This window comes from Phaseolus vulgaris, chromosome 5 (genome assembly GCF_051622355.1).
Source record: "Phaseolus vulgaris cultivar YP4 chromosome 5, ASM5162235v1, whole genome shotgun sequence".
NCBI lineage: Eukaryota > Viridiplantae > Streptophyta > Magnoliopsida > Fabales > Fabaceae > Phaseolus > Phaseolus vulgaris.
In genome coordinates, this window is record NC_143502.1 from 41530382 (window position 1) to 41555299 (window position 24918).

General features: G+C 32.3%; 6 protein-coding genes across 9 annotated transcripts; 4 read left to right on the forward strand and 2 right to left on the reverse strand.

The window, feature by feature from the left end:
* Positions 1-194: 194 nt before the first annotated feature.
* On the forward strand, positions 195-1548 carry LOC137835840 (EPIDERMAL PATTERNING FACTOR-like protein 6). Its single transcript, XM_068644555.2, has 3 exons — positions 195-597; positions 865-923; positions 1142-1548. The coding sequence occupies exons 1-3, from the start codon at positions 492-494 to the stop codon at positions 1376-1378; spliced, it is 402 nt and encodes a 133-aa protein (XP_068500656.2). The 5' UTR covers positions 195-491; the 3' UTR covers positions 1379-1548.
* A 377-nt stretch (positions 1549-1925) lies between these two features.
* Positions 1926-4556, forward strand: LOC137834421 (coatomer subunit zeta-2). The gene is made up of 7 exons (XM_090302965.1): positions 1926-1937; positions 2121-2270; positions 2665-2824; positions 3520-3667; positions 3769-3846; positions 3929-4013; positions 4284-4556. Exons 1-7 carry the CDS (start codon positions 1926-1928, stop codon positions 4341-4343), a joined length of 693 nt encoding a protein of 230 aa, XP_090159091.1. The 3' UTR covers positions 4344-4556.
* A 797-nt stretch (positions 4557-5353) lies between these two features.
* Positions 5354-8885, reverse strand: LOC137835839 (RNA-binding (RRM/RBD/RNP motifs) family protein). 2 transcript variants are annotated; one of them, XM_068644553.2, is made up of 7 exons: positions 8808-8885; positions 8542-8697; positions 8341-8381; positions 6876-7039; positions 6687-6789; positions 6426-6595; positions 5354-6323 (listed from the first exon to the last, which is right to left on the reverse strand). In XM_068644553.2, the coding sequence occupies exons 2-7, from the start codon at positions 8658-8660 to the stop codon at positions 5859-5861; spliced, it is 1062 nt and encodes a 353-aa protein (XP_068500654.2). In that variant the 5' UTR covers positions 8661-8697; positions 8808-8885; the 3' UTR covers positions 5354-5858. The 2 variants fall into 2 exon arrangements, with proteins under 2 accessions (XP_068500654.2, XP_068500655.2); XM_068644554.2 differs by having other exon boundaries at positions 8542-8694; positions 8808-8877.
* Positions 8886-9845: 960 nt separating this feature from the next.
* On the reverse strand, positions 9846-12281 carry LOC137835841 (SMAD/FHA domain-containing protein). 2 transcript variants are annotated; one of them, XM_068644557.2, is made up of 3 exons: positions 11752-12281; positions 10807-11292; positions 9846-10464 (listed from the first exon to the last, which is right to left on the reverse strand). In XM_068644557.2, exons 1-2 carry the CDS (start codon positions 12146-12148, stop codon positions 10814-10816), a joined length of 876 nt encoding a protein of 291 aa, XP_068500658.2. In that variant the 5' UTR covers positions 12149-12281; the 3' UTR covers positions 9846-10464; positions 10807-10813. The 2 variants fall into 2 exon arrangements, with proteins under 2 accessions (XP_068500658.2, XP_068500657.2); XM_068644556.2 differs by having other exon boundaries at positions 10807-11313; positions 11752-12243.
* Positions 12282-12935: 654 nt separating this feature from the next.
* Positions 12936-16140, forward strand: GLYR2 (glyoxylate reductase 2). The gene is made up of 12 exons (XM_068644558.2): positions 12936-13209; positions 13274-13355; positions 13437-13502; positions 13645-13720; positions 13795-13850; positions 14166-14250; positions 14426-14486; positions 14629-14681; positions 14775-14845; positions 14945-15017; positions 15620-15724; positions 15811-16140. Exons 1-12 carry the CDS (start codon positions 13095-13097, stop codon positions 15964-15966), a joined length of 999 nt encoding a protein of 332 aa, XP_068500659.2. The 5' UTR covers positions 12936-13094; the 3' UTR covers positions 15967-16140.
* A 5502-nt stretch (positions 16141-21642) lies between these two features.
* MEE21 (PIN domain-like family protein) lies at positions 21643-24158 on the forward strand. 2 transcript variants are annotated; one of them, XM_090302426.1, is made up of 7 exons: positions 21643-21825; positions 22044-22236; positions 22344-22424; positions 22508-22628; positions 23094-23366; positions 23488-23550; positions 23858-24158. In XM_090302426.1, exons 2-7 carry the CDS (start codon positions 22046-22048, stop codon positions 23951-23953), a joined length of 825 nt encoding a protein of 274 aa, XP_090158552.1. In that variant the 5' UTR covers positions 21643-21825; positions 22044-22045; the 3' UTR covers positions 23954-24158. The 2 variants fall into 2 exon arrangements, with proteins under 2 accessions (XP_090158552.1, XP_090158553.1); XM_090302427.1 differs by having other exon boundaries at positions 21669-21922.
* The last annotated feature ends 760 nt before the right edge of the window (positions 24159-24918 follow it).

The window sequence follows — 24918 nt, forward strand, 5'->3', positions numbered from 1 at the left end:
ATTGATATTTTAATATGAAATGTCAGAAAAATTATGAGGGTGTTGCAGGTGTTTTCAGACCCAAAATGGGTGCTGTCATTCTGCAGCAGTGGATCACCATATATTGTGCATTACTTTTAGATTGATTTGAGAGAGATGGGAGAAAGACAAGGTTTGGCTTGGCTTAAGGGTGGAAAACAGACTAGTCTTAGAGCACCTAGTGAGGTGTCAAAAGAAGGTGAAACTTGTGCTAGTGAAGCAAAATCACTTGCTTCTCAAGCAAAATCTCTCACTGTTCAAGAATGACCTGATAAAAAGTTTGAAGTTTATTCTGATCTTTTTGGGAATTGCAAAAAATTCTTAGCTACCCTTTCTCCCCCTACTTATATTCCACAATTCACCAAATCAATCATCATCATGCCTTGCCTCTTGCTGTGAAGGGAGAAGCAAGATTCACAACAACATCACCATCATCATCACATTCATCATTTGGTGTTTTGAAAATAGAAAAAATGAAAGTAGCATGTTGTTTTCTGCTAGCTCTACAAATAATGAGTTGGGAATTTGCAGTTGTGGCAAGAAGATCTTTTCTTCCTACTGATACCATGTCCCATCCAGGTTAGTTAAACTACACACACCCTTTTGATGTTTGACTTCTTAACATTAAGTGCTAATTATAATTAGCAATTATATCTTCATAAAATTCATACCTGCTTCAAATTTTCTGTCAGTGTCCATTTTCTTTCCATATATTTTCAGACAGATATAAAATAGCTTGATCATATATATGTCTTCCCCTTTCAGCCTTTTCAAATGTGAACAATGCTCTTTGATAACTAACTATTTCATTCTTTTTGTACTATGTTGTTGTCTCTGCTCCATCAGGCCCTGAAGAGGCACCAGGACCAATGTCTTCACCGTGGAATACTGTAGAGTCAGAAAAGGTATGTGATCCTTCTCCCATGTTGGAGTTGCATTTCTGATGCTAATTTCTGGTATCCTAGAGTTAACATGTCATGTGAGAAATGATTAAGTGGTAGTAGATCATCACCACGTGTAGCAATTGCTGCAAAATAATACTGTATTGCAGATCAAGCTTAGTTGAGATCATTATGGTTTCTGACCTCCTAATACTGAGTGTGATGATTTTGCTTTGTTAAAGGGTTTAATGGAGAAGGAAGTTATGTCAGATGCTATGGAAAAAACATACAACAGAGGAGTGAGGAAAATAGGGTCAATTCCACCAAGTTGTGAGCACAAGTGTTATGGTTGCACGCCATGTGAAGCTATTCAAGTGCCCAGCACCAGCAGCAGAAGTAGTCATTTGGGTGTGCAGTATGCAAATTATGAGCCAGAGAGTTGGAAATGCAAGTGTGGTCCTTTCATCTACGGCCCCTGATCAATTTATGTTGTTCTTCTTCTTGTTCATAATCATTCAATATGAATATACTACTTCATATGTATTCAATCATCCTTTAGAAAAATGTGATTATTTCAATCCCAAATCAGAAAGATAGCATGTTAGATATGGATGGACGAGAAAGAAATGAAAATATAAATTGTCATTAATCTCGACTAATAATCTCGAATGATATGAGATTCAAAATTAAGTAAAATAATAAGTTTGAAGTGAGTTAACTTTTAACCAATATGGTAATTAATTATTATTATTGTCTTTTAAGTTTATTTAATTTCATTTTTATTTAATAAACTTAATTATTAGTCTAAAAATAAATCAATTTGTGTGTAATATTTTTTAAGTTTTCAGTACATTAATTTAACATATATATATATATATATATATATAAACACTATATCAATTTTATTAACTTTTCATAGATTATAATATTACCAACATTTTTATTTAACAAGTTTTTATCTCAAATAAAATCTCAATTATATATATATATAGTCCCGCATTCTTTAACTGATTCTGTTTCTCCGAAATGGCTTCCCAGGCAAGTTTCTCTCTTTTTCATTTCACACAAATCTTAATCACAATGCAATACCAGAAAATTACTGATACATCAATCTGCTACTTAATAGTATTCTCAACTATTTCACATTATTTATTTGTATTGATTCGTCAAGGTTGAATCAAAATTCGATATCTCTTTGTTTTTTTTCCCTTTTTTCATTAGTTATATGAATCCAAAAGAGATCCACAATTTTGGAGATTCGAGATTTTATGCCTGTTTCAGTTTCAGATTCATATTATTCAGTACTATTTTCTAATAAACTTTATCGATATAGCATCAATTGATAAATCTATATCTGCAATAGTGGAAACAGTACTGACAGAATAGATTAAACAAGAAAGAGATTCGTTTTTCTCTTGTTCAGTCACAATTGAATACTGAAAGGCTTAATTTGATTCTCCGAGATAATGAGAACTCTGTATATAAGTTATGGCTACCTGCATTCTTCCATTCCAATCGGCATGTTTTTTATTATACGGATTTTGTACTGTTCGATTCCACAACCATGCGCTGGTAGCACAAGTTGTTGAGAACTGGTATCGGAAATAGTGTGTTGAGAAAAGTGTGAATGAATGAGAACGATTATCGAAAAAAAAATGTGCGTATCTTCCTTGATGAATGGAATGACGTGATAAAAAAAATGGTGAAATCTGATTTGTGTGATATAACTCTGCTTTCATGAATTGTTGGTACATTCTATGTGTAGGCCTCATGTCCGTTGATAAAGAATATTCTTCTTCTCGACTCAGAGGGAAAGCGTGTGGCAGTCAGGTATTTTTCAGACGACTGGCCTACTAACAGCTCAAGGATTGGTTTTGAGAAGTTTGTGTTCAGTAAGACAGTTAAGACAAATGCTCGAACAGAAGGTAGGCATCAGAGTTTGACAAACACTCATCACAAAACCAAATCATGATTTTATATGGGATGCTGATATGCTGGTATTTCGTAGGTATTGCTGGTTATAATGTTACGCAGATATAGGCCTTTAAAAGTCTTTTGTTGTTTATGTAATTTTTGGAGCATAGATAGTAATCTTGGAGCTCACAATAATCAACTAAGAGCTTTTGGCTTCTTTTCTATATCTTTTACCTGGAACCCAACATTTTTTACAGAACATTTTATGAAACATTCTAAATAGCCAGCATGTCTTGTTTCGTGCTTTTGCTCTTAATTCCTCTGATGATGCCCACCATTTCTATCAAGTCTCCAAATTAGTTCCAACACTAAGCTTGATTTTTCCTCTTTCTCTTTTTGGGCATATCAACATGCATCCAAAATCATTATTTTCTATATACCAGACTATAAGTACTGGTATTTGTTGTTATCATTGAATTAAAGAAAGAACTTTGTCAGAATGTTGGACTGATCAATTTGTCAGTGAAATTTGAGATATATAAAATATTGGTTATTCTTCCCTGTGTGGCTTTAAAAAGATTTCTACTAAGTTCTTTAGTGGGAGCATTATTTTATATTGCCATTTACCACCAAGTGGAAGCCTTTACTCGTTTTTATTCTGTTTTTTTTTTTGGTAACTGTGTATATTGTTTCACATTATCTTTAGCTGAGATCACATTACTCGACAACAATATCATTATTTACAAATTTGTACAAGATCTCCATTTCTTTGTCACTGGCGGCGATGATGAAAATGAGATCATTTTAGCTTCAGTTCTTCAGGGTTTCTTTGATTCAATCACGCTTCTCTTAAGGTATTCAAGATTATTTTTTTTATCTAGATTTTAAATACAGATGCATTTTACTCATCGTGCTTCTGTCTTCTCTTGTATATTACTTCTTGTGCCATTTACAGGAACAATGTTGACAAAAGAGAGGCGCTTGAAAACTTGGATCTTATTCTTTTATGCCTTGATGAGATTGTTGATGGAGGGTATGCATGTGTTATTAGTCACATTTCTTTCTTTGTATTGCAACTATTTTATTTACTTTCTAATTTTGGTTCTTCCTTGAAGGATGATACTAGAAACAAATGGACCGCTTATTGCTGAAAAAGTGACCTCTCACAGCATGGATGCCGAGTCCCCCCTGTCTGAGCAGGTAATGCAGCACTCTTTCTGTTTTGTTTCTTGCACTAATGTATGCTTACTGTTTTTACATTAGAGTCACATGACTTGCCATTTAGACCTGAGGTTGCTTCATTTATTCCTCATACTAAACTTACTTTTGAAGGCTATCATGTAACACTTTTTTCTTAAAGTTAATTTTGTTGTGAGAACTGAAAAAATCAATTTTGGTGGACAAGTTTTAGGTTAAGATCAGCTTATTGCTTTGACCTTGGATCTGATGATTTTAAATTTCTGATTGCAGACACTAAGTCAAGCCTGGACTACAGCTAGAGAACATTTGACAAGAACCCTTCTAAAATGATTTTGGCATTCACAGGATTTTATATTCATTCTAGAGTTTTTTATTATCTAGACAGTTGTCTTATCTTCTTATGTGGTGAGCTACGGTGATGAGTTTTATATCATGCAGTTGTTATTTTGAAAACACTGAAAAGGTTTTATTTATCCTAAATAACCATTAAACCATAAAAATATGGGATTGTTTAATGTCACTTCTATGGCTGTTTAATTTTACTTCTTCCCAGTCAAATCTTTTCGCAGTTTTCTTGTGTTCCCCACACTATCAAACTAATAAATTATTCACAATCAAATTATCTATTTCGTATTAAAAGTTAAAAATTTACTATACTATTTTTTTAATTATGTGGTAAAACAATTTATCTATTTTGTATTAAAAGTTATAAATCTTTTTACTATACTATTTTTTTAATTATGTGATGTTATTAAATTTTGTAACAATTTATATAAAATGACATTTGGAATTTTTTACCAGTTAATTGTCAATATAAAAATCTTTACTCTAACCATGCAAACTAAATTTTAACCAATCATCCAATTTTCTAAATCATTACAATTAAGTTTCCTTCATCAATTGCAAAAAATCCCTAAATCTTTAACCTTAAGCAATGTTGAAAAGGTTGAAAACAAAAGGTACAGGAAACTAAAAGTAATACAAAGTAGCTAAAGCATTGGTAAGATTTAAAAGGTACTTGAAACAAATTGTGAATCTCAATGCATACACATTTAGTCATTGACAATTCATTCGTGACTTCACGAGTGAGATACACAAATTGGAACGGTTAATGATAAATTGACAACCCACATTTTTATACAAACATATTTTTTTTTTCATATCATTTAATACCAAATTTATCTTTTATTGTATATATTTATTTCTAAAGGCATCACAACATCATGAGTTTTATACAAGTTGTCAAAATATGGTTTTCCAATTGGAACTAACTTACACGGCCTTGTTAATAAAATATGCAGACATATGTTACAACAGATAAGTAAAGAACAGGCTGTGGATGAAAAAAAGTGTAAATATTTCAGCCAGAATATAGAAAAAGTTCAAAAATAATATTTCAACATGTACAAAAATATAAGTTTACTCCTAAATTATGTCAGATCAAACAAATTCCCTTTAAACCTAGTTAGAACCAACGATGTTCAGCTAGTCTTAGCCCAGTATACCCATGTCCACCGAGAGGATTTTGAATAAACCTGATACTTAACATTGTTGTAGCGAGAAATCTAAGTGTCTGTGTGTGTGTGATTTTGGACTTCTAGTGGTTAATTTTCACCAGCTTCTAGGGATCTTTCATACATGACGCTTCTAGAAATTAGCCTAGTCCTTATCAAAGAAACTCCAAGAAAGTTCTGCAAAATCCATTAGATACAATAACATATACACCTTTTGTTTCCTAACTTCTCATCTGAATGAATGATATCTGTATCAAACCTGGGGGTGCTACTGCTGTCGCAGCCATACCTTTTGGGGGCACTGTCCAGTCTGCAGACTCTGGATATCCATTCATTTCCAGTAAGGATGGTACCTTCCAGTCGTAGGACCATCTTCCTTCTCAGCTCCTTTCCCACTGTCATAGCCACTGGTGCGGTTGAAACTACCATTTCTTCCATATGCATTACCATCTACATGGGGAATAGCACCACCACCATAAGCCCCAGGATTACCAAAAGAATTGAGTCCATATCCGCCATAGCAATACATTGGCCCACCATATCCAAAGCCATAACCATATCCACAATAACCACCATAAACAGTGGCAGCACTTCCACCAAAGCTTCCCTCAAAATAGCCATATGCTCCGTTCATTCCAGAATCTGTATAATGTCCACCTCTTTTTCCATGATTACGATTTCTAGAACTATTCCCACCATATCCATCCATTTCATTGCCAAAACCACCATATGACTTTCGTGAGGTACTGCTGTGATCAACTCCAGATCTTTTGGGCTCAGCTCTCTTAATTTCAACCTATATTTATTGTCAGAAAAGGGTATCCCAAAAAATAAATAACATCAGGTTATGTGCAGTAGAATAATAATATCCTATTCTGATTTCAACAGTTTCACTAACCTGCTTGCCTCCAATTTCATGTATTTTTCCCACTGAAAAAACCTTTTCGACTGAATCTTCGTTGTCAAAAGTGACAAATCCAAAGCCTCTAGATCGCCCAGTATTGTGATCTACCATGATTTGGCACTCAATAACATTGCCATAAGGTAAAAAGTATCCCCTCAACTCATCTACAATGTACTCACACAATCCAGTAGTCAAAGACAGAATAAACAAATTCCAATATAACCTAGAAGATTAAAGGCATCTGGTTCACTATACCGTCACTGAAAAGTTGGGGTATTCCCCCTACAAATATCTTCTTTGTTTTTAGTACTCCAATACCTTCCATGTCCTCCCTAGGGACTGTCCTCTTCACTTCAACCTGATCAAACAAAATTGAATGTCATCAGGGGCAAGAATGTGCACTACTACAATGTTTGAGCTGACATGTTCCCAACAAGAAGTTACCACTCTGCCATCAATGGTATGTTCCTGGGCCAAAACTTCATCTGCTACAGCTGAATCGGCAAATGTAACAAAGCCAAATCCACGTGGCCTTCCGGAAAGTTTATTTGTCATTATCACTGAATCTGTTACTTCTCCATATTTGCTGAAGTAATTAAAAAATGATTCTGACAAACAAAAAGAAAACACATGCTAGAATGAGAAAATATATACATAAAGCAATATAGGTTTCATCTTCCACTACCTTTGAATGGTACCTTTCACTTCAGTAAGGACATATAAATAACAAGTACACAGAAAAATCAATGAATGAATAAACATAATAACACAGTATTTTGCATCAAAGATACTGTGCTTAAGTTGAGTTGCATACATGGCATAAATCAAGGATGAGGGGGAAAACACTACACAAACATTCTGATCCACATTTTAATTGTAATGCTTAATAACATTTCTCACCAAACAACAACCTACAAAATATATTAAAACAAACAAGATAAATGAGACCAGGGCCATGTTCAGGTTCAACTAAGTACTCTTAATCGGTACTTCAGACTCTCTTCAAAAGTCCTAAAAAAATCACCATAAAACAATCAGCACAAGAAATCAATGTTCAAGAAAAACTGAGACAGACTGAAAACTACCAAACAGACTACAGACAATAATGGACAAGCGACTTTCTCTAATCATTGAACTAGTACTGATAGCCTTCTGTAGGTAAGACTATAGCAGTGAACGGGTGTGCAAAGCAGCGCATTTTTCAATAGCAGCCACTGAAGCCGTAATTGCGGCCACTATAGTGCCAACTTCTGGCACTGTAGCAGCACAACAGGAAGCCCTGTCAAAAACTCATTTCCCTAGAAGCTGTGCCATTCACCTCATCCTGGTAATATTTTTCAACTGATAACCAGACTGTGACTCATGTATGTGTATGTTTTAATAGTCAACCTAATTTTTTAATCAAGAATCATAATGTGTATCAAATAGTAAGATTCAGAGGCACTGAAAATAACTTCAGAATATACCTTATACATGATAGATAGTGTTCAGTGCAATCATTTTAAACAAGGAATAACAACTTAACCATAAGTCTCATTAAAACAAATTATGAGTTATGTTTGAGTTTGTGAAGCCTTTTTCTTGGTCTGCCATGGGTCCCCAGCTCACTGGACCAGAGGCTGGCCCAAATAGTTTTTACACAAGATGGAAATGGAACCCACAAAGTGTGAGCACCGTAGTTTTTGAAGCCTGTACGCTCGAAGAACGAAAACTAGGCAACAAAACATGGAAGTATGGAGCAGGAATTGAATGAATGAGTGACAAATATAGTAGTAGATCAGAAGTGCTCCTCCTTCTCCTTTTCATTTAATAATTTAAGAACAGCCATGCATTGATTGACGAGAGAAAAAACAAATAAATCCCTTAAAATAAATTCTCTACTCCAACAATGGAGAACAAGTGAGGATACCTTGAGAAGTCTCCCACGAAATGCCCCCAACGAACAGTTTCCTAAGCAAGAGAAAAACCAAAACCAAATCGTCAAATTACCCACAAAAGAGTGTGATTGGGAGGAATTGTGGCGCGAAGAACATGCAAGAAAAAACTGAAGATTCAAAACCCCTTTCTCCTCAAAACCCAAGTACCACCACCCACTGCAGAAGTAACTAACCCTGAAGACGGATCACGAGGATTGGAAGAGGGTTTTACGAGCTCATCATTGAAATCACCATGGTAGACGCCAGGTTCAGATTCGAATTGCAAGTGATGTTGAGAAGGATAATAATCCATTGAAGCTTTTTCAGTGTTAAATTGCTCTCTAACCCTACTACAACAACGCCCAAAAAATTGCAATTTCAGAAGATAAAAAATTGCACATGCTATGGAGTTAAAAACCCTAGAAGAAGAACTGTTCAGAAACCTCTCTTTTTCCCTTACCCACTACAGAGCCTTTATCAACACAAAGTTCCACACTGAAAGCCCTGTGGAATTGAATGATAGGTTCTGTAATGTAACTAACAAATATAAAAAGAGTGCAAAAATATATAAACAAACAAACACTTTTTAATTCTATTTATTTGCCACTTAAAATTTTGGTCAATTTATTATTTACATTTCCAAACAAATACACTTTACATTTTTTTTAGGAAATGTTGCCTGTTCAAATTACTGCATACAAAACAAGTGTTTATTTATGTAACAAAAAATTATAATAAATAAATACTTTTTAATTTCTGAATTATGTTAAAATTATGATAAATAACTTATGCAGGATTTTGGTGTATACTTAAAATTGAAACAAGTATTACATACTAATTTTAAATAATAATAATAATAAATTTGTGATCGTGGTTTTAAATTTTAGATTCTTGCAAAGTACATATTTTTTTTTTCTTTTTGAATCTTTATTATTGTTAACCAATTTTTTACGTCACATAATTTTAATAAAAAAAACTACTTATAATAGCGTAGTTTTATTTAAAATCATAATAACTAATAAAAATCAAAATATTTTTAATTACTTTTATATATGTTTTATTATAATTTTACTTCTTATTTTGATAGGAAATATAAGTGTTTTTATCATATAACTATAACACTGCAAAAAATTAATAAAAAAATTTACTTTTATACTACCATTTTTTAAATTTTAATAACATTCTTTTAAGTATTATAATAATTAATTTTTGATTATATTTCTATTTAAAAAATTGGAATAAAATGATTTTTTTACACTACTAATGATAAAGACAAATAATAAGATACATGTACCTGTGGTACCCGCAATTTATAATTTAGATGTATTTAATAGTATATTAAATAACTTGTTTAATTTATTTTCAATATAATTATATATTTTGAAGTTACTTAATTTCAATATAAATATGTGTTTATATTTTTATTCTTTTACTTTCATTTGACTTTACTTGACTTACTGAAAATATCATTACCAGTATAAAAAGAACAAAAAATAAGTGAATGGATAACCCATAGATGACTTCTGATTCTCTTAAATAAGAAAATAGGTACAATCCTACACTACACTAAACTCAAAGGGTGCACTTTTCTTTAACTTACTATTAAAGATTCACCTAACTTTAAACAGGTTAAGTAATTGTGTTTTGACTCACATTACTACAATTTCAATATGATAAAACAGAAAAACAAAAACCCCACTGCTGAAGAGAAAATGTTTGTTCCAAACTGAACCTTCTTCTTCTGGATATGTACTTTTGGAGGTAGATCAAACATGAATTTAGTTCAGTCACCTTCTTCTTTCTTTTGATACCCACTTCCACCTTGTTCTATCAAGATATCCAGCTTGGCAGGACCTATCATGGCAAGAAATAGTAGTGAAGGTGAATCATACACTCTCTTCAGGGCAGCTTTGGTGTTGAATTTGGCCACTGATGGCTTCAGAAGGCTCCAATTGCAGTCCTTCAGGGAAAATTTTACTTTCATAGCTCTGTGGGCTTTCATAGCTCTGTGAGGTTGGATCAGGTGCTATTTGATGGAAGAGATCGAGATTTAGCATGGCACACGATGGTATCATGACACAGCTTCATGTTTTGGTGTGAATTTGTTTCATTGATACCTATATAAACACACAAATAAAAGATAAGAACTTAATCTTAAACAATAACAAAGACCCTTAAACATAAATTATGATTCTTCAAGACCAAATTCATAAATTAATGTTTTTTTCTTACTCAGATGCCTGTTTAACAAGTTCCAACCTAACTTGTTTGTCTTTTGGCAGACCGTAGGTTTAAATTAGAAGGGTGATGTGCTATGCACCATTTGGCAGAAAATATAAATTTTATGCTTAAAATGAAGAAATGAAAAATATTTATATTCATAGAAGAAGTTTAGTTTAGATTATAAAATAAAATTTAGAAAATGAATATGCTGAAGTTGCTATATATAAAATGCTAACCTTGGCTTTAATCATCCAATTCATCGTCATCATCTTCAAACTCTTCCTCTTCTTCTTCATCATCTTCCTCCTCCTTATGATCATCTTCATCAGCAACAATGAATCCTCTTAGTGTCTCAACATCATCATCATCATCTTCTTCTTCATCAGTAGCTCTTTCCTTTCCTTTAGAATTTTCACTAGTTTTGGTATCTTTGTTGCCTCCTTTACTATCTTTTGCTCTTGTGGAATACCTGGGCAGCTTACTTTTACGCATACCAACAACAGCCTCCTTATCATCTTCACTTTCACCAGTCCACTCGTCATCTTCATAGATCTTACCCATTTTTCGTTTTCCCTTCATTCTCCTCCTCTCCTTCTCACTATCTTCTTCATCTTGGCTATCCTTTCTATGTTCCTCAAGGAACCACTCCCAATTCTTCGCATTCCGGATCATCCCCTTGGGATAGTTGTCAAACTCGTGCCCCATCACAAGAAAACCAAACTCTGCATTTTCAAAATCACCAACTTGACAAGTATAGTTTAGATCATAGTTACTGAAAAAGTCTACAAAATTACCATAGATATCAATTTGCATACATTGTAAAAACACTTTATACCGTTCGTATGTACAGTATTTACTCAGGATAATACCTTCAAAAATACCAGCCACCGTGAAATGAAAAAACCAACTTGTTCATGAAAACCACTCTCTCCAATACCCTTTTCTCTAACATGGCTAAAATTTAGTGAAAATTAGAGACCCATTAAAAAAGATGTTTTCTTTAACAAAATTCGACCAGCAAGACTCGTATATTCAGAATAATGCTCAAGAGGGACACAGGACATTACACAACCTTCCACCGAAAAAAAGTATAAACATTCACAGCACAAGCAACCAACCAAATTCACATTGGAAATGAAGCCGAAAGCAACAGAGTTAAGAACAAGGAAAGGCAGTGATACCTTTAACGGGATCGATTTCCGAAATTTGAATTTCGTCAAGGTTAAGCTGAGGGAGAGGTTGGTTGTTGCTGAGGGTGAAAGAGTACCAGAGGGGTGCGTTGGGAGAGAAGCAGAAACGATCTCCGGGTTGCAACTGACCCTTCTCGAACTTTCTGAAGAACCGAAGCGCTTCTCCGTCGTACACCCAAAAGGGGTTCTTCCCCATCACTTCGAACGAAACCCTAGCATTAGCATCATCAGCAACATCTGAGTCTGAATGGTGGAGTTTGAAAGACACGTGGCGACGAGAAACCGTGCGGTCGTGGGTGCTGAATCCACAACCTCGTCCAAACACAGTTTTCTCATCATTCACCAGTGCCAATTTGGAACCATCTTCACCCTCCACTTCCACCTCCATGCTTTGATCTTCTTCAGCTCACAAAAATCTTCTCTTTTCTTTATGCTTTCAGTTAACAGTACAAAATTAAACACCAAACAGCTACCATTCGAAATTCCATGTATACCCCTCCTCCCTTTCCTTTGTATTATTCACTCAATTAATCAAATGGACATGTATTTATTAAAATTAAATTGTAATGTGTAAGGATGAAATTTGTATTTTTTTTTATTTACAATGACAAATTACAACATGGTATACACTTTCTCATTCCACAATGAAAGTTGATATTCTTTTATTTTTCAACAAAGTTTTTTTTTTTATAATTTTCCTCTAAATAGTAATTATTTTTTGATAATTTCTCCTTGCACCCAACACAAATTTCAATGTCCTTGGTTTCATTTTTTTATGGATGCAAAAATCTAGAAATCATTGTTATATACTCTGGATTTTGATATATGAAATATTATTTTCGTACTTTATTTAAGCTTCTGAATGACTATATCCGAAAGTTAGTTATGAGTTCCAAATTTACATATCCAGAATGATATGCTGATTAAGATGCAGAACTCATTTATGTTTACTTATAGATCTTGACATCTGAAAGATCATTTATATTGTTCGATTAAGCTTTTGGATAACGAAATCCATAAGTGACATATTAGTTCTGGACTTATATCCATGAAATAAAATTAAATTATTAAAGACAAGATCAAAATTTGAATTGAAATGATGTTTGAGAATCAGCCTTAATTTTTCCGACCAAAATCATGCATTTATTAAAGGATGGAATTATTTGAAAAAAGTTATCTGGAAAAATAATGTAAAAGAATGAGGAGAGAGAGGGTAAAAGGGAGAAAAGAACAATCACAGGCTCTCCCTCTTATCTATAGTGGCAGTGTTGAGAGAGAGTTAGCATAAGGTGTTGGGTGTGGTGTGGGATAAAGTGCAGTCTCTGCGTGTGTTCATGTGTTCCACGTTTTGCTCTCAGATTCCCCATCACTTGAACCTTACACCCATGATGATCATGAAGCGATTCTCTGCACCCATTTCACCATACGTTTCCCCACGAGCTCAAGCTAGTAAGTGCTGTAGTATCATCGTTATTCCTTTCAATTTCTAGTGTCCCTAATCATACTCTTTCAGTAACGGAACCACCGTCGCGGGTTGGCTTTCTGGGCATCGGAATCATGGGGTCCCCAATGGCCCATAATCTCCTTAAAGCTGGGTATGTTACTCTCTCAATGCAATTCTCATCCTTGTATGTTTTGTCGCACTTCTAGTTAATTAGCATTTCTTCTTGTTGTAGGATTGATCTCACTGTCTGGAATAGGACCAAGAGCAAGTGCGACCCTTTAATCAGCCTTGGAGCAAAGTGAGTTCTTTCATATTCAGATACAGGATTTTGTGTTTGTGGTCTGTGGATGACACTTGCATTTTTTAAGAGACTCGTAAAGAGAAGAACTAAATTTTCAAATTCAATGGGTTTTGAAAGCCTTTGTATTTGTTTTCTGCAGATATAAACCCACTCCTGAGGAAGTAGCAGCATCTTGCGATGTCACCTTTGCCATGCTTGCTGATCCTCAAAGTGCAGTGCGTATAATTTGCTGTAGTTTGTTAAAGATTACATTTTAGTGTCTAAGCTGGTTAACTCTGTTTCATATCAGTTGGATGTTGCTTGTGGGAAGCATGGAGCTGCGAATGGAATGGGTCCAGGGAAAGGGTGCTATATTTAAACTCAATTTTAATTTGCTTCTTGTATATTGCTTCAATTTGACAGATATTAATGGCATTTGAAATCAATGTTGACTCTTTTCTGCGCTACACACAGAATGTTCCCCCCTCATTCCTTAATCTTATCATTGAAATGTTTTATCTCTAGTTTCATTATAGAGTAACCATATTCCATAGTTATCAAGACATTGCATACTTTGGTTCACCATATGCCTGTTTAGTTCTTTACTTATTTAAAAATGACAGAATGAGAGATAGATCCTCCTCAAAAGGCAAGCTTAATACCTTACCTATTTTCATTCAGATACGTGGATGTTTCAACTGTTGATGGGGACACTTCTAAATTGATAAGTGGGCACATAAAATCCTCTGGAGCATTATTTTTGGAGGTGAAGTTTTTTATAGTTTTTAATCCTTACCTATTCTTTATGGCACATTCAGGGTGCTATGTAATCGGGATATGCTTAAATGCATTGCTTGCTTTAGTTGGATAGTTAGATATAAAATTTTGTAAGTTGTGTTGTAAGTTGTAACACCTATGATGCCATTTCTTTGTACCCACAGGCTCCAGTTTCAGGTTCAAAAAAGCCAGCAGAAGATGGGCAATTGATATTTCTTACAGCAGGTCATACTCAAGATTTTTTCCCCGTTATAGCTCTCATTTGCATAATTAACACTGCTTACCGTTGTGAATGCATTTAGGCTCTATTCTAACGAGAATACTGAGAACTTAGGGAATCTGAGGCTGTGTATATAATATATTTCAGGGGACAAAAATCTTTATGAAACAGTTGCTTCTCTCTTGGACATCATGGGGAAAGTAAATACATCTAATTTTCAGTTAAAATAAAAATCTCTAACCTTTCTGGCAAAACAAATAATCTATTCATGTGTGTTTTATACTTCTATACAGTCTAAATTTTATCTTGGCAATGTTGGAAATGGAGCTGCGATGAAACTCGTTGTCAATATGATCATGGGCAGGTCTCTTACAAATTTTTCCTGCTTATGCTGTTACTTATCCTTTTTCACTAGTGGTTAAGTGACACTATTTTTCTTTCTATATTTTCCAATTATCCATAGTATGATGGCATCCTTTTCTGAAGGCTTACTCCTCAGCGAGAAAGTTGGCCTTGATCCAGATGTATTAGTGCAGGTATTTGGCCATTTCTATGTTCATGAAACATAACCCACCTGGTATGGTCAACAATAACCTTCTATTGGCAGGAGAATGTTCTATTTGTTTCTAATTTAGATCCAAATGTTTATCCTACAGTTGGATTGGAACAATAATTTGGGGATGCAGTAAATTTGGTAGTTGAGGAACATGATGATAAGTGAGAATAATAGTATAGAATTTGAGAAATCATGATGTGAATAAAACATGTGTGATAGTCTGGAGTCATGATAATCATCCACCTCAAAATGGTGTTAATTGAAGTGGTAATAGGAGAGACAGGAAGAGAAGAGAAAAGGTAGAAAATGTGTCGAATAATCTGATGAGAAAAGAAAGAGAGAAATATGAAGAAAATACCATGAAAATGAGTTGAAAGAGAAAATAAATAGATGATTACATAGACAAGGTGAGACTTGTTGATTTTTATTTTTCTTTTCGCAGTATTTCTACCAGGTTATCTATGTTTATATTCCTAGAGGAACTACTTGCCTAGAATCTGTCTTCCTTTGATGTTAAGATTCATCTTCATTGTTCTTTATTGGGAAGTAGTGATGAACCTTTATGAAATGGCAATTTTGCAGGTAGTTTCACAGGGTGCCATTAGTGCTCCAATGTACTCAACCAAAGGTCCATCCATGATAGAGTCTCTTTACCCAACTGCATTCCCCCTAAAGCATCAGCAGAAGGTGTGTGAATGTTGACATTCCTGTTCTATAACTTTCAGACTTATGATTAATATTTTTTCTTTCTCATACAAAACTAATGATGACAGGATCTAAGACTAGCCCTGGGGTTAGCAGAGTCTGTTTCCCAACCCACTCCTATTGCAGCAGCTGCTAATGAGTTATATAAAGTTGCAAAATCACATGGCCTTAGTGATCACGACTTTTCAGCTGTCATTGAAGCATTAAAATCCAAACTCAAGTGACTTTCTTATGAACATGTTGAAGTTCAAAAGTGTAGTTGGTTAGGCAAATTGAATCAGTGTAGACTTCCATTGTGAGGCTTCTCCATTTAAATTGATTCCCCAAATGTATAATATATATTTGAATATTTCAATCTCCTAAATTTTTTGGTTAAAAATGTCCCAATTATATATTTAGTAATTTTTGTTATCTGTGTATAAAAGTAGGTTTCGTTTATTTCAAAATGGTGCAAGAAGACATAAAGTTGAAAGAATACAAGAATCCTGTATAACCTGCACTTCAAACCTTATTTAACTTTATAACCTGCAACTCAAACCTGTATAAGGTTCCTTACTCCCTTCATACTGTAATATAAATAAATAAAAATTTGATTTGTAATGTTATTTAACCGTGTTTATGTATTGTTCAGGTTATATTGGTAAAATGATCCATATGATATTTATTGAATATAAACTCGATGTGAAGTAATCTCGAAAATAATTGTTACGTTTTAGCATATATTAGATAGTCTTTATCTTTAAGTTACATGGAGGTAAGGAGAAACTAATAAAAATATTAATTAATAAAGATTTTTTATTCAGATAATTTTTATTCCTTATAAACTCAAATTTATACTTGAAGATAAAATATATAATTGTTATTACTTAAATCTATTGTGATATTATTTTTAAGATAAAAGATATAATTGTTATTTTTAAATTTCTAGTGATATTATTGTGATGAAAAACTTTATAAATAATTGATTATCCCAAAAAGCAAAAATAAGTATTATTCTGGACAATACATGTTACACTGATATTTTTATACTCTAACAGACTTGATCAATCGTCATAATATAATATTGCCAACGAATGGAGTTCCTCTCATTTTAATGTGACCTCCAAACACTCAAACCTTGTAATTAAAAGAGAATCATCTTGGAGACCACTTTCAAATGTCTGATCTCAAATTTGGATGATAATAGTTTATTTTCTTAATAGTATTCTTTAAGTCCTAGGTTGTGCTTGCAAATAGGGAAAACGAGAGAAAAAAAAAAGACATTAACATCACCCTCTTATGTTAATAATGTTAATGGATGGAATACTCAATATCATTAGAACTTTTAAATAGAATATTAATATTATTTTCTTTTCTTTAGTGTGAAGACCGTATGATTGATATTATGAAAATCAAAGAATAATTGATGATAAGATACAAATGAAATAAAATACAGTATTTTTAAATGATTATCAAGAAAAGTTCATATAATAATTTTAAAATGATTATTCTAATAATTTTGCATGAAAAAAAGTCACATTCTTGATAGAGTAGGTCTAGCTCGTTTTTTCAAAATAAAAAATAAAAACAAAAAAATATATTTATTATAATATTTATTATTATATTTTAAAAAATAAAAATATATAATAGTATTATAATTTAAATTATTAATCTTCATAAATTCAGTTTTAATTATTAATTATAATAAATTGATTTAAAATATAAAGATAATAATTAATTTAATTTATATAATTAAAAATATTAATTGATTAATTAAAAATATTATAAATATTTATATATAATAAAAAGTAAAAATTAAAATTAAAAAGAGAACAAAACTGTTTGATTGATATGATTAACAAAGTTTTGAGTCTGTCTGGACTAAAAAATATAGTTTTAAAATTTTTACTATACATTTTGAAAAATTAATTTCCAAAATGCTAGATTTCATAAAACTATTCTATGTAATGTTTCTGTATATTGCAAAAATCATTTTTATATAAAAATAAAATCATAAGAGGGTTTTAAAGAAATAAATAAGTGCAAATAGAAAGAGGCCCAAGAACGGGGCCCAAAACAACATGAACCTTAAAACAACCCTAATCGCGAAACTAAGTCACTGAAAAGCCATTCCGCCGCCGTCGCGCCTCCGCCACTCGCACTGTCAGCCTCTCCGCCGCTTCGCGCGCACTGCTTGCCTTAGCAGTCGCGCCTCCCGCCGCCGCGCCGCCGTCGTGACAACTTGTCCCATTATAGCCTAACAGTAAACGGAAGGTGACAATAGAGAGAAGAGAAGAAGAAAATGTTACACTCTTTCTATTCCTACTTCTCTTCACCCCATTGTCTCCTCTCGTTTCCTGCATAGGAGCTATGTGATCTTCATTTTCACCATATGAGTACTATATATTAACATACTAACACACTTCATACTATAATAAATTAATATTTTATTTTATTTTTTAATTTAAATGTATTATTATATTATTATAAATCAAAATGTATGTTTTCTGATTTCAAAAAAACTTTGATCTTTCAAGAATTGTGATACAGCAACACAAATTTAATATGTATATGTAATTTGAAGTAACTACAGATCTTTTTTTAGTCAATTTATTTCAAGAATGTGATTTATTTTCATGCAAATTCATTAGAATAATCATTTAAAAATATTACATTTTATTTCATTTGTATCTTATTATCAGTTATCCTTTGATTCTCATAATATAATCACATGGTCTTCACAAAAAAAAATAAAAAAATATTAATATTCTATTTAAAACAAGTTCCAATTATATTGAGTATTCCATCAATTAACACAGGAGGGTGGTCTTAATGTCTTCTTCTTCTCATTTAGAAAAAAAGTTATTCCTTTTATCTCATAATAAATTATTATTGTTATTATTATTTTCTTTTAGAGTGTTTTTACACAAATAAGAAAAAATAACCAATAAAAAAATTATTAAAAATAATTTTATCATCATTAATTTAATTAATTTGGTATTCCATAAATTGACTATTGTCGCTTGTCCTTTAGGGGGATAGAGGCAAACAGACTTGAAGAGGTTCTGATGGTGGTTCTTACAGTTTATTAAATATTATGACTATTTGTATTAGTGTAGTAATGAATAGTAAGAATTAAATTTCAAAATTTGTTAATAATAAAAGTTAACTTTGTGAATTAATAGTATTGTTTTGAAAAAATTAACTAAATTGTTTTTATTGGTACATGTAATATGTTAGAAATACATTATAAGATAAAACATACATGAAAAAATAATTTTTGTATGATTATTGTGAAATAGAAAGTATTTTATTTTAACTAGCGGAAATACAGTCACTCACGTCTGTGTATCCGCATTTTTTATTTTTATATAATTATGTTTAATAGTAAAATTGAATAAATAATATTATTATTTACACATTATTAGTAAAAGTGAAAACAAAATACAAAACAATTCAGAGCAAACATCATTCACCTTTTTCACCCTCTCTTTCAACATTACTGTTAATTTTATTACTTCCATTCTCATTGCTAACATGAACCAATATTTTAGAATGAAGTTCCATTTAACCAAAAGTTTGGTCTTCTCATCTTCTTCATTATTTCCAATGGACAAATGCACATTCATCACCATGTGATTGTAAAATAATAATCCCAAAATATATAGGAACACACAATTCTCCAAAGGAGACTCAAGGCAAAACCCCTTTAATGGAAAAAAACAATGCCCAAAGAATCATTATTGTTGTTGCTTTGTTGAGTTTCTTTACACCACAAACTCCTAAAAGTATCTACCTTTTTCGACCGTGTAACTCTTGCACCCTGTGAAGGCAAAATGGGAGCACTTCAATTCTGAAAACACAAACATCCTCATCTAGAGTAAAGTGTCACCATTCATTGGTTTATGATTTTTCCACATTCCCATGAGTCTTTGACCTTGGTCTTTGTAACATGGATAGGAAAAGTTGACTCTGGGGAGATAAGAGAGTGAAACACCAAAATCGCCCAAAATTTAAATCCAAAACTACCCTTTTTGTGGGTCTGACACACCATCTGCCGCGGTTTATATGCTTCGCCACCCTCATTCTTGATGATATTCCATAACAGGTTGACTTTTAATGTAACAAAACAAAATTATACATGTACCATCAATTTTCAATTTCAATTGGATGAATGACTTACCTTCTTCTGCATTTAGATGCTTCCGTGTCGTGCAAATCTTGTGATTATTCATCTACTTTGTTTGATAGTTTGAGTTATTTGACATTTTTATGAGGGATAGGTTGGAAACATGAAATGATGGGATGAGGGTTGTTATGAACATGAGGGTATAAAGGTTTGTAAATCTTTTCCAATTCATTAAGCACCGTTTTGGTTTATGAGAATTTCTGAGAATCACAAAGTAGGTCATCTTGTTCAGCACAAAAACCTTGAGAAAGAATGAGATTCGGGTTGTCCATAGTGGTGGCTAGGGCAATGGTGCATCCCACAATAGCTTGCAAATCTCAGGCCATAACGCGTGAAAGTTCTTCAAACTGCAAATGGTAATGAGAGAAAAGGTAATGAGACCAAAAGATTAATTTGAGAGAGTTATAAATGTTCACGAAACAAAAAATGGAGAATCTTGTTAATGGAATGGTTTTGGTAATTATTATAAGAAACACAAAACAATAATTATATACATACTTACGAATTTGCAAGAGTCAACTGTGTAGAAGCCATTGAAAAATACTACTTACTGGTTGATTTGATTTCGTGGTTCTTGAAACAAAAATACGACTAATATTTTGAATAAGAAAATAGAAAACGAAAAAGATATTTGATGGGTTTATAAAGCCTTCAGTTTAGATTTAAATTTAAAATTTTGAAAATTTAAAAAATTTTAAAATTCAAAATTTTGAAATTTAAAGATTTTTTGGGTTTAAAAAATTTAAATTTTTTGAAAATTTAAGAATTTTTAAAATTTAAATTTTTTGAAGTGTTTACTGTAGGATTTGAAATTTTGAAAAATTGAAATTTTTTGAAATTTAAAAATTTCGCAAATTTAAAATTTAAAAATTTTGAAAATTTAAAATTTAAAATTTTGAAAAGTTTCAAATTTAAAAAGTTTGAAAAAATTTGAAACCTGAAGGATTTTACACCGTGGCAGCAGTTTCTAAATGGAATCCTTGTAATTGAAAACCAACTACCATTACTGCCACAATTCTACACCGGTGACCCATCGAACAACTCTCTCCTTGCCTATGTCTGTGGTGAGTCAATACTACCGTCATCCGTCGGAATCCATTACCGCCATGGCACTCAACCTGACAATTGTAGCGATACGTTCTTTCCCTTTCAATGTTTTATGTATTAGCACAATAAGAATAATATTATTATCAATAAATAAAACATAAAAAATAAAAAATAAAAGTAAATTCATACAATGTAATTTCATCTTCTATTTTATAATTGAAATACAACACTTACTGGTTGGGTTTCTGGGTTCGTGAACGTAAGAATGACTTCTCATATTTTGAATATGAATTTAAATATGAAGACGAAAAGATAGTTTGATGAGAGAAAATAATGGAGAAAAAGATATGTTTAGTTTTGATTTTTAAAAATAATGTTATCTCTTCTGTTATACATTTAAAACATTTAAAAAAATGAAATAATATATTTTTAAATTTTTAAAATAATAAAATAAAATATAAATCTAAGAATAAAATTGAAATAATATTATATGGCAGTTAGAAGGAGAATCCCCTTTATATATAGGTATGACAGTTAGAAGGGGAATCCCCTTTATATATAGGTATAGATTATATGTAGGTATAGATAAATAAAAGATTGCCTCTGTGTTCCGTTAGTAATATTTTTGTATATTGCAAAAGTTTGTTTTGGAAAAAGATATTTTTAAATAAAAATAAAAGCATAAGAGGGTTTTAAAGAAATAAAATGAGTGCAATAGAATGAGATGTACCAAAAAGAAAACAGTTATCTGAATCCTAATAAAAGAACCCTAATCGCAAAACTCAGTCACTGAAAAGCTATTCCGCCGCCGTCGCGCCTTAGCCGTTCGCAGTTCCGCCGCTCGCACCGTCAGTCTCTCAGCCCAACAGTAACATCTCTTACTCTTTTCTCCCAAGTGCAGTTGCTTCTCTTCTCTCTCAAGTTTTTTCATTGAACTTTGTTCTTCGCATTTTTTCCTTAATCCCGTAAGCCAATTTGTTGAGAAGTTTGTTTATCTTCACATTAATTTCGTCCTCACAATTTTGATTTTCTTTTTGTTTCTTTCTTTCTTCAATCAAACTTGTTAATCATTGTTTGTTTTTGCAGAGATGAAGGTGAAAAAACAGAGGAGACATAGAAAAGCTTTGATATTTTACACTGCTTGCTGTGGTTTTCATAAGCCTTTCAAGATTTTATGTGACGGGACATTTGTATATCATCTTCTTGACAACAAAATAACCCCAGCTGACACCGCACTTGGCAACATTCTCAGGGCTGACGTCAAACTCTACACTACCAGGTCTCCTTCTCCCCTTCTCTTTTATTCTCCCCTTCTCTTTTATATGTTTAAACTATATATTTATTTTCATTTGATGAATTATTTTTGATGTCTTGTTTTTGATGCAGCTGTGTTGTGGCTGAGGTTAAGAGACTTGGCCGCTCACATATTGAGACTTTGGAGGCGGCAAGTCGACTTATAGTTGCTAGGTAAACTATGTGAAATGTATTGTTTTATAAGCGACTGTGTGAAAATTGTCATTACTCTCACCACAATTTGCTCAACTTTGCAGGTGTGAGCATGATAAATGCGTGAATGCAGTTGATTGTATCAAGGAGGTTGTTGGGGAAAACAATTCTGAACATTTCTTTGTTGCTAGTCAGGACACTGAGCTCCGTAGAGAGTTGCAAAAGGTTTGATATTAGGTATTAGATATACAGAGTTGCAAGATAACTGTGTGGATTATCCAGTTATGATTCAATTATAGAGATTTGTTTCTCCTATATTCTGATCCAGTTATATCATTCCTATTTCTAATCCCATTCAATCAATCCATTGTGGTTGCATGTGAAGCATATCTTACTGTTACTGTCATTTGGAAGCATTTTCCTATTTGGTGTTACTGATTGAGTCATTTGGAGTAGCCATTTCTAATTAGAATGATTGAATAAAATTTTCTTTAACATCTTTGCCTTAGCATCTATACTGTTCCTATATGTCTTATAATTGATATATGATAATGTATTCTTTCTATGCACTCCTCTTCCTGTGTGATCTTCTCAGCAAAATAAAATTTGAATGCTATGCTTTTATAATTCTGCAATAGGTGTAGAAATATACACTCTGACATACTATTCTTTTTAATATACTTGTATCAGGTACCTGGTGTGCCTCTCATATATGCTCTCAGAAATGCTCTTTTTCTTGAATCCCCATCTGCATTTCAACGGCAATATGTCAAAACTTCTGAAAAAGAACGGTCTCATGTGACTGAGAAAGAGTACAAGATATTGAATGATATGGTGATGAATAAACGGACTAACGAGGAAGCTAACAATTCCATTACTGAAATAGTGGAAAAAGTGGATTCAGGGGATGGGACCATAAATGTTCCGGCAGTACAAAAGAAGAACAAGAGAAAAAGAGCTAAGGTTAACTATGACAAATTAGTTATTTATTAATAACTAGAAAAGATTCTTATATATTAATTAGCAGTTTACTATTTCCATTGTGTTATAGTTTTTTCTATAATAGTGCTTTTCAACTCTGCAGGGTCCAAATCCACTCTCATGTAAGAAGAAGAAAATTAAAACCCAAAATATTGGTGTTTCGAAGGTATAAGTTTAACAATTTCTATTTATTTTTTAATTTCAGCACATGAACACTTTGCTTCTAACTCTCGTAAAGTTTTTCCATAGATGAGTTTGAGTTTAAATTTGTGTTGGTGTATCACATCCATTCAGATTAAAATTATATAATTTATGCTGTTGTTTTTGTACATTGAAAATATAGAACAATTTAGTAACTATAGTTTCTATTTAAGTGTGTTTTGGTTCTGCAAGCAATTTTTAGCAATTTCTGAAAATGAACATGTTTTCCCCCATAGATTTGTTAATGTTCATTAAATTTTGCTTCTATGCAGGAATCGAAAGGAGACAGTGCAGTGAAGAAGAGGCCTAGGAATAGGAAGATGAAGAGCTCACATAAAAAGGAAATGCCAGCACAAGGAGGCAGTTAGGTCCATTTATTTTATTTTTAGTAAAGGAGAGCTCCGTCATGGAAGGTTTTAGGGTTTACGCAAAGAAAAATGATTTTTTGACACCCCATTACGGACTGTCTAATTTTGCATTGGCTGTTTGACTCGCAAAATGTGGTTGGTCCTGGACAAGGAATATGAAATTTAAAAATTATCCTTGTTTCCAACAAAGGGAAACATTTGGCAATAATTGTATTTATAACACACTTTAAAACGACCCATTTCATTAATTCATTTTTGAAACATTTTCATCCTTAAAATTACCACGTTTCACAAATAAAAATTTAAAAAATAAATTATTATTAATATATATTACGAAATTAAGAACTAAAAGCACTTTGCTTGGGGTATGGATTAGCACACATTAATAACTGCATTATAGAATAAAACTCAAGTGTTCAAACGGCAAAGTCAGTGTTTGTATGAAATCTAATCTATAAGAGTGGAAACACACCAACATGGAAAATGAACAAAAATTATAATTAAATGGAAAATTTATTTCCTTCCACCATGAAAGCAACCAAAATCATGTTAAACGATTCAAATACAGAAATGGCATTAAAATCCTATAATAAAAACATTACAAGATGAACAAATCACAATAACAAATACAACCAAAATAAAAGTTTAAAATCACAATAACAAATACAACCAAAATAAAAGTTTAAACAATCAAATACAAAAATGGCGTTAAAAGCCTGTAATACAAAGTGAACATAAATGAGATGAACAAATTACAATAACATATGCAACCAAAATAAAATTTCAAACAATAAGATACAAACATGGTGTTTAAAAGTTGTAATAAAGAATGAACATAAATGAGATGAACAAATCACAATAACATATGCAACAAAAATAAAAATTCAAACAATAAGATACAAATATGTCATTAAAAACCTGTAATAAATAGTGAACGTAAATGAGATGAACAAGTTACAATAACA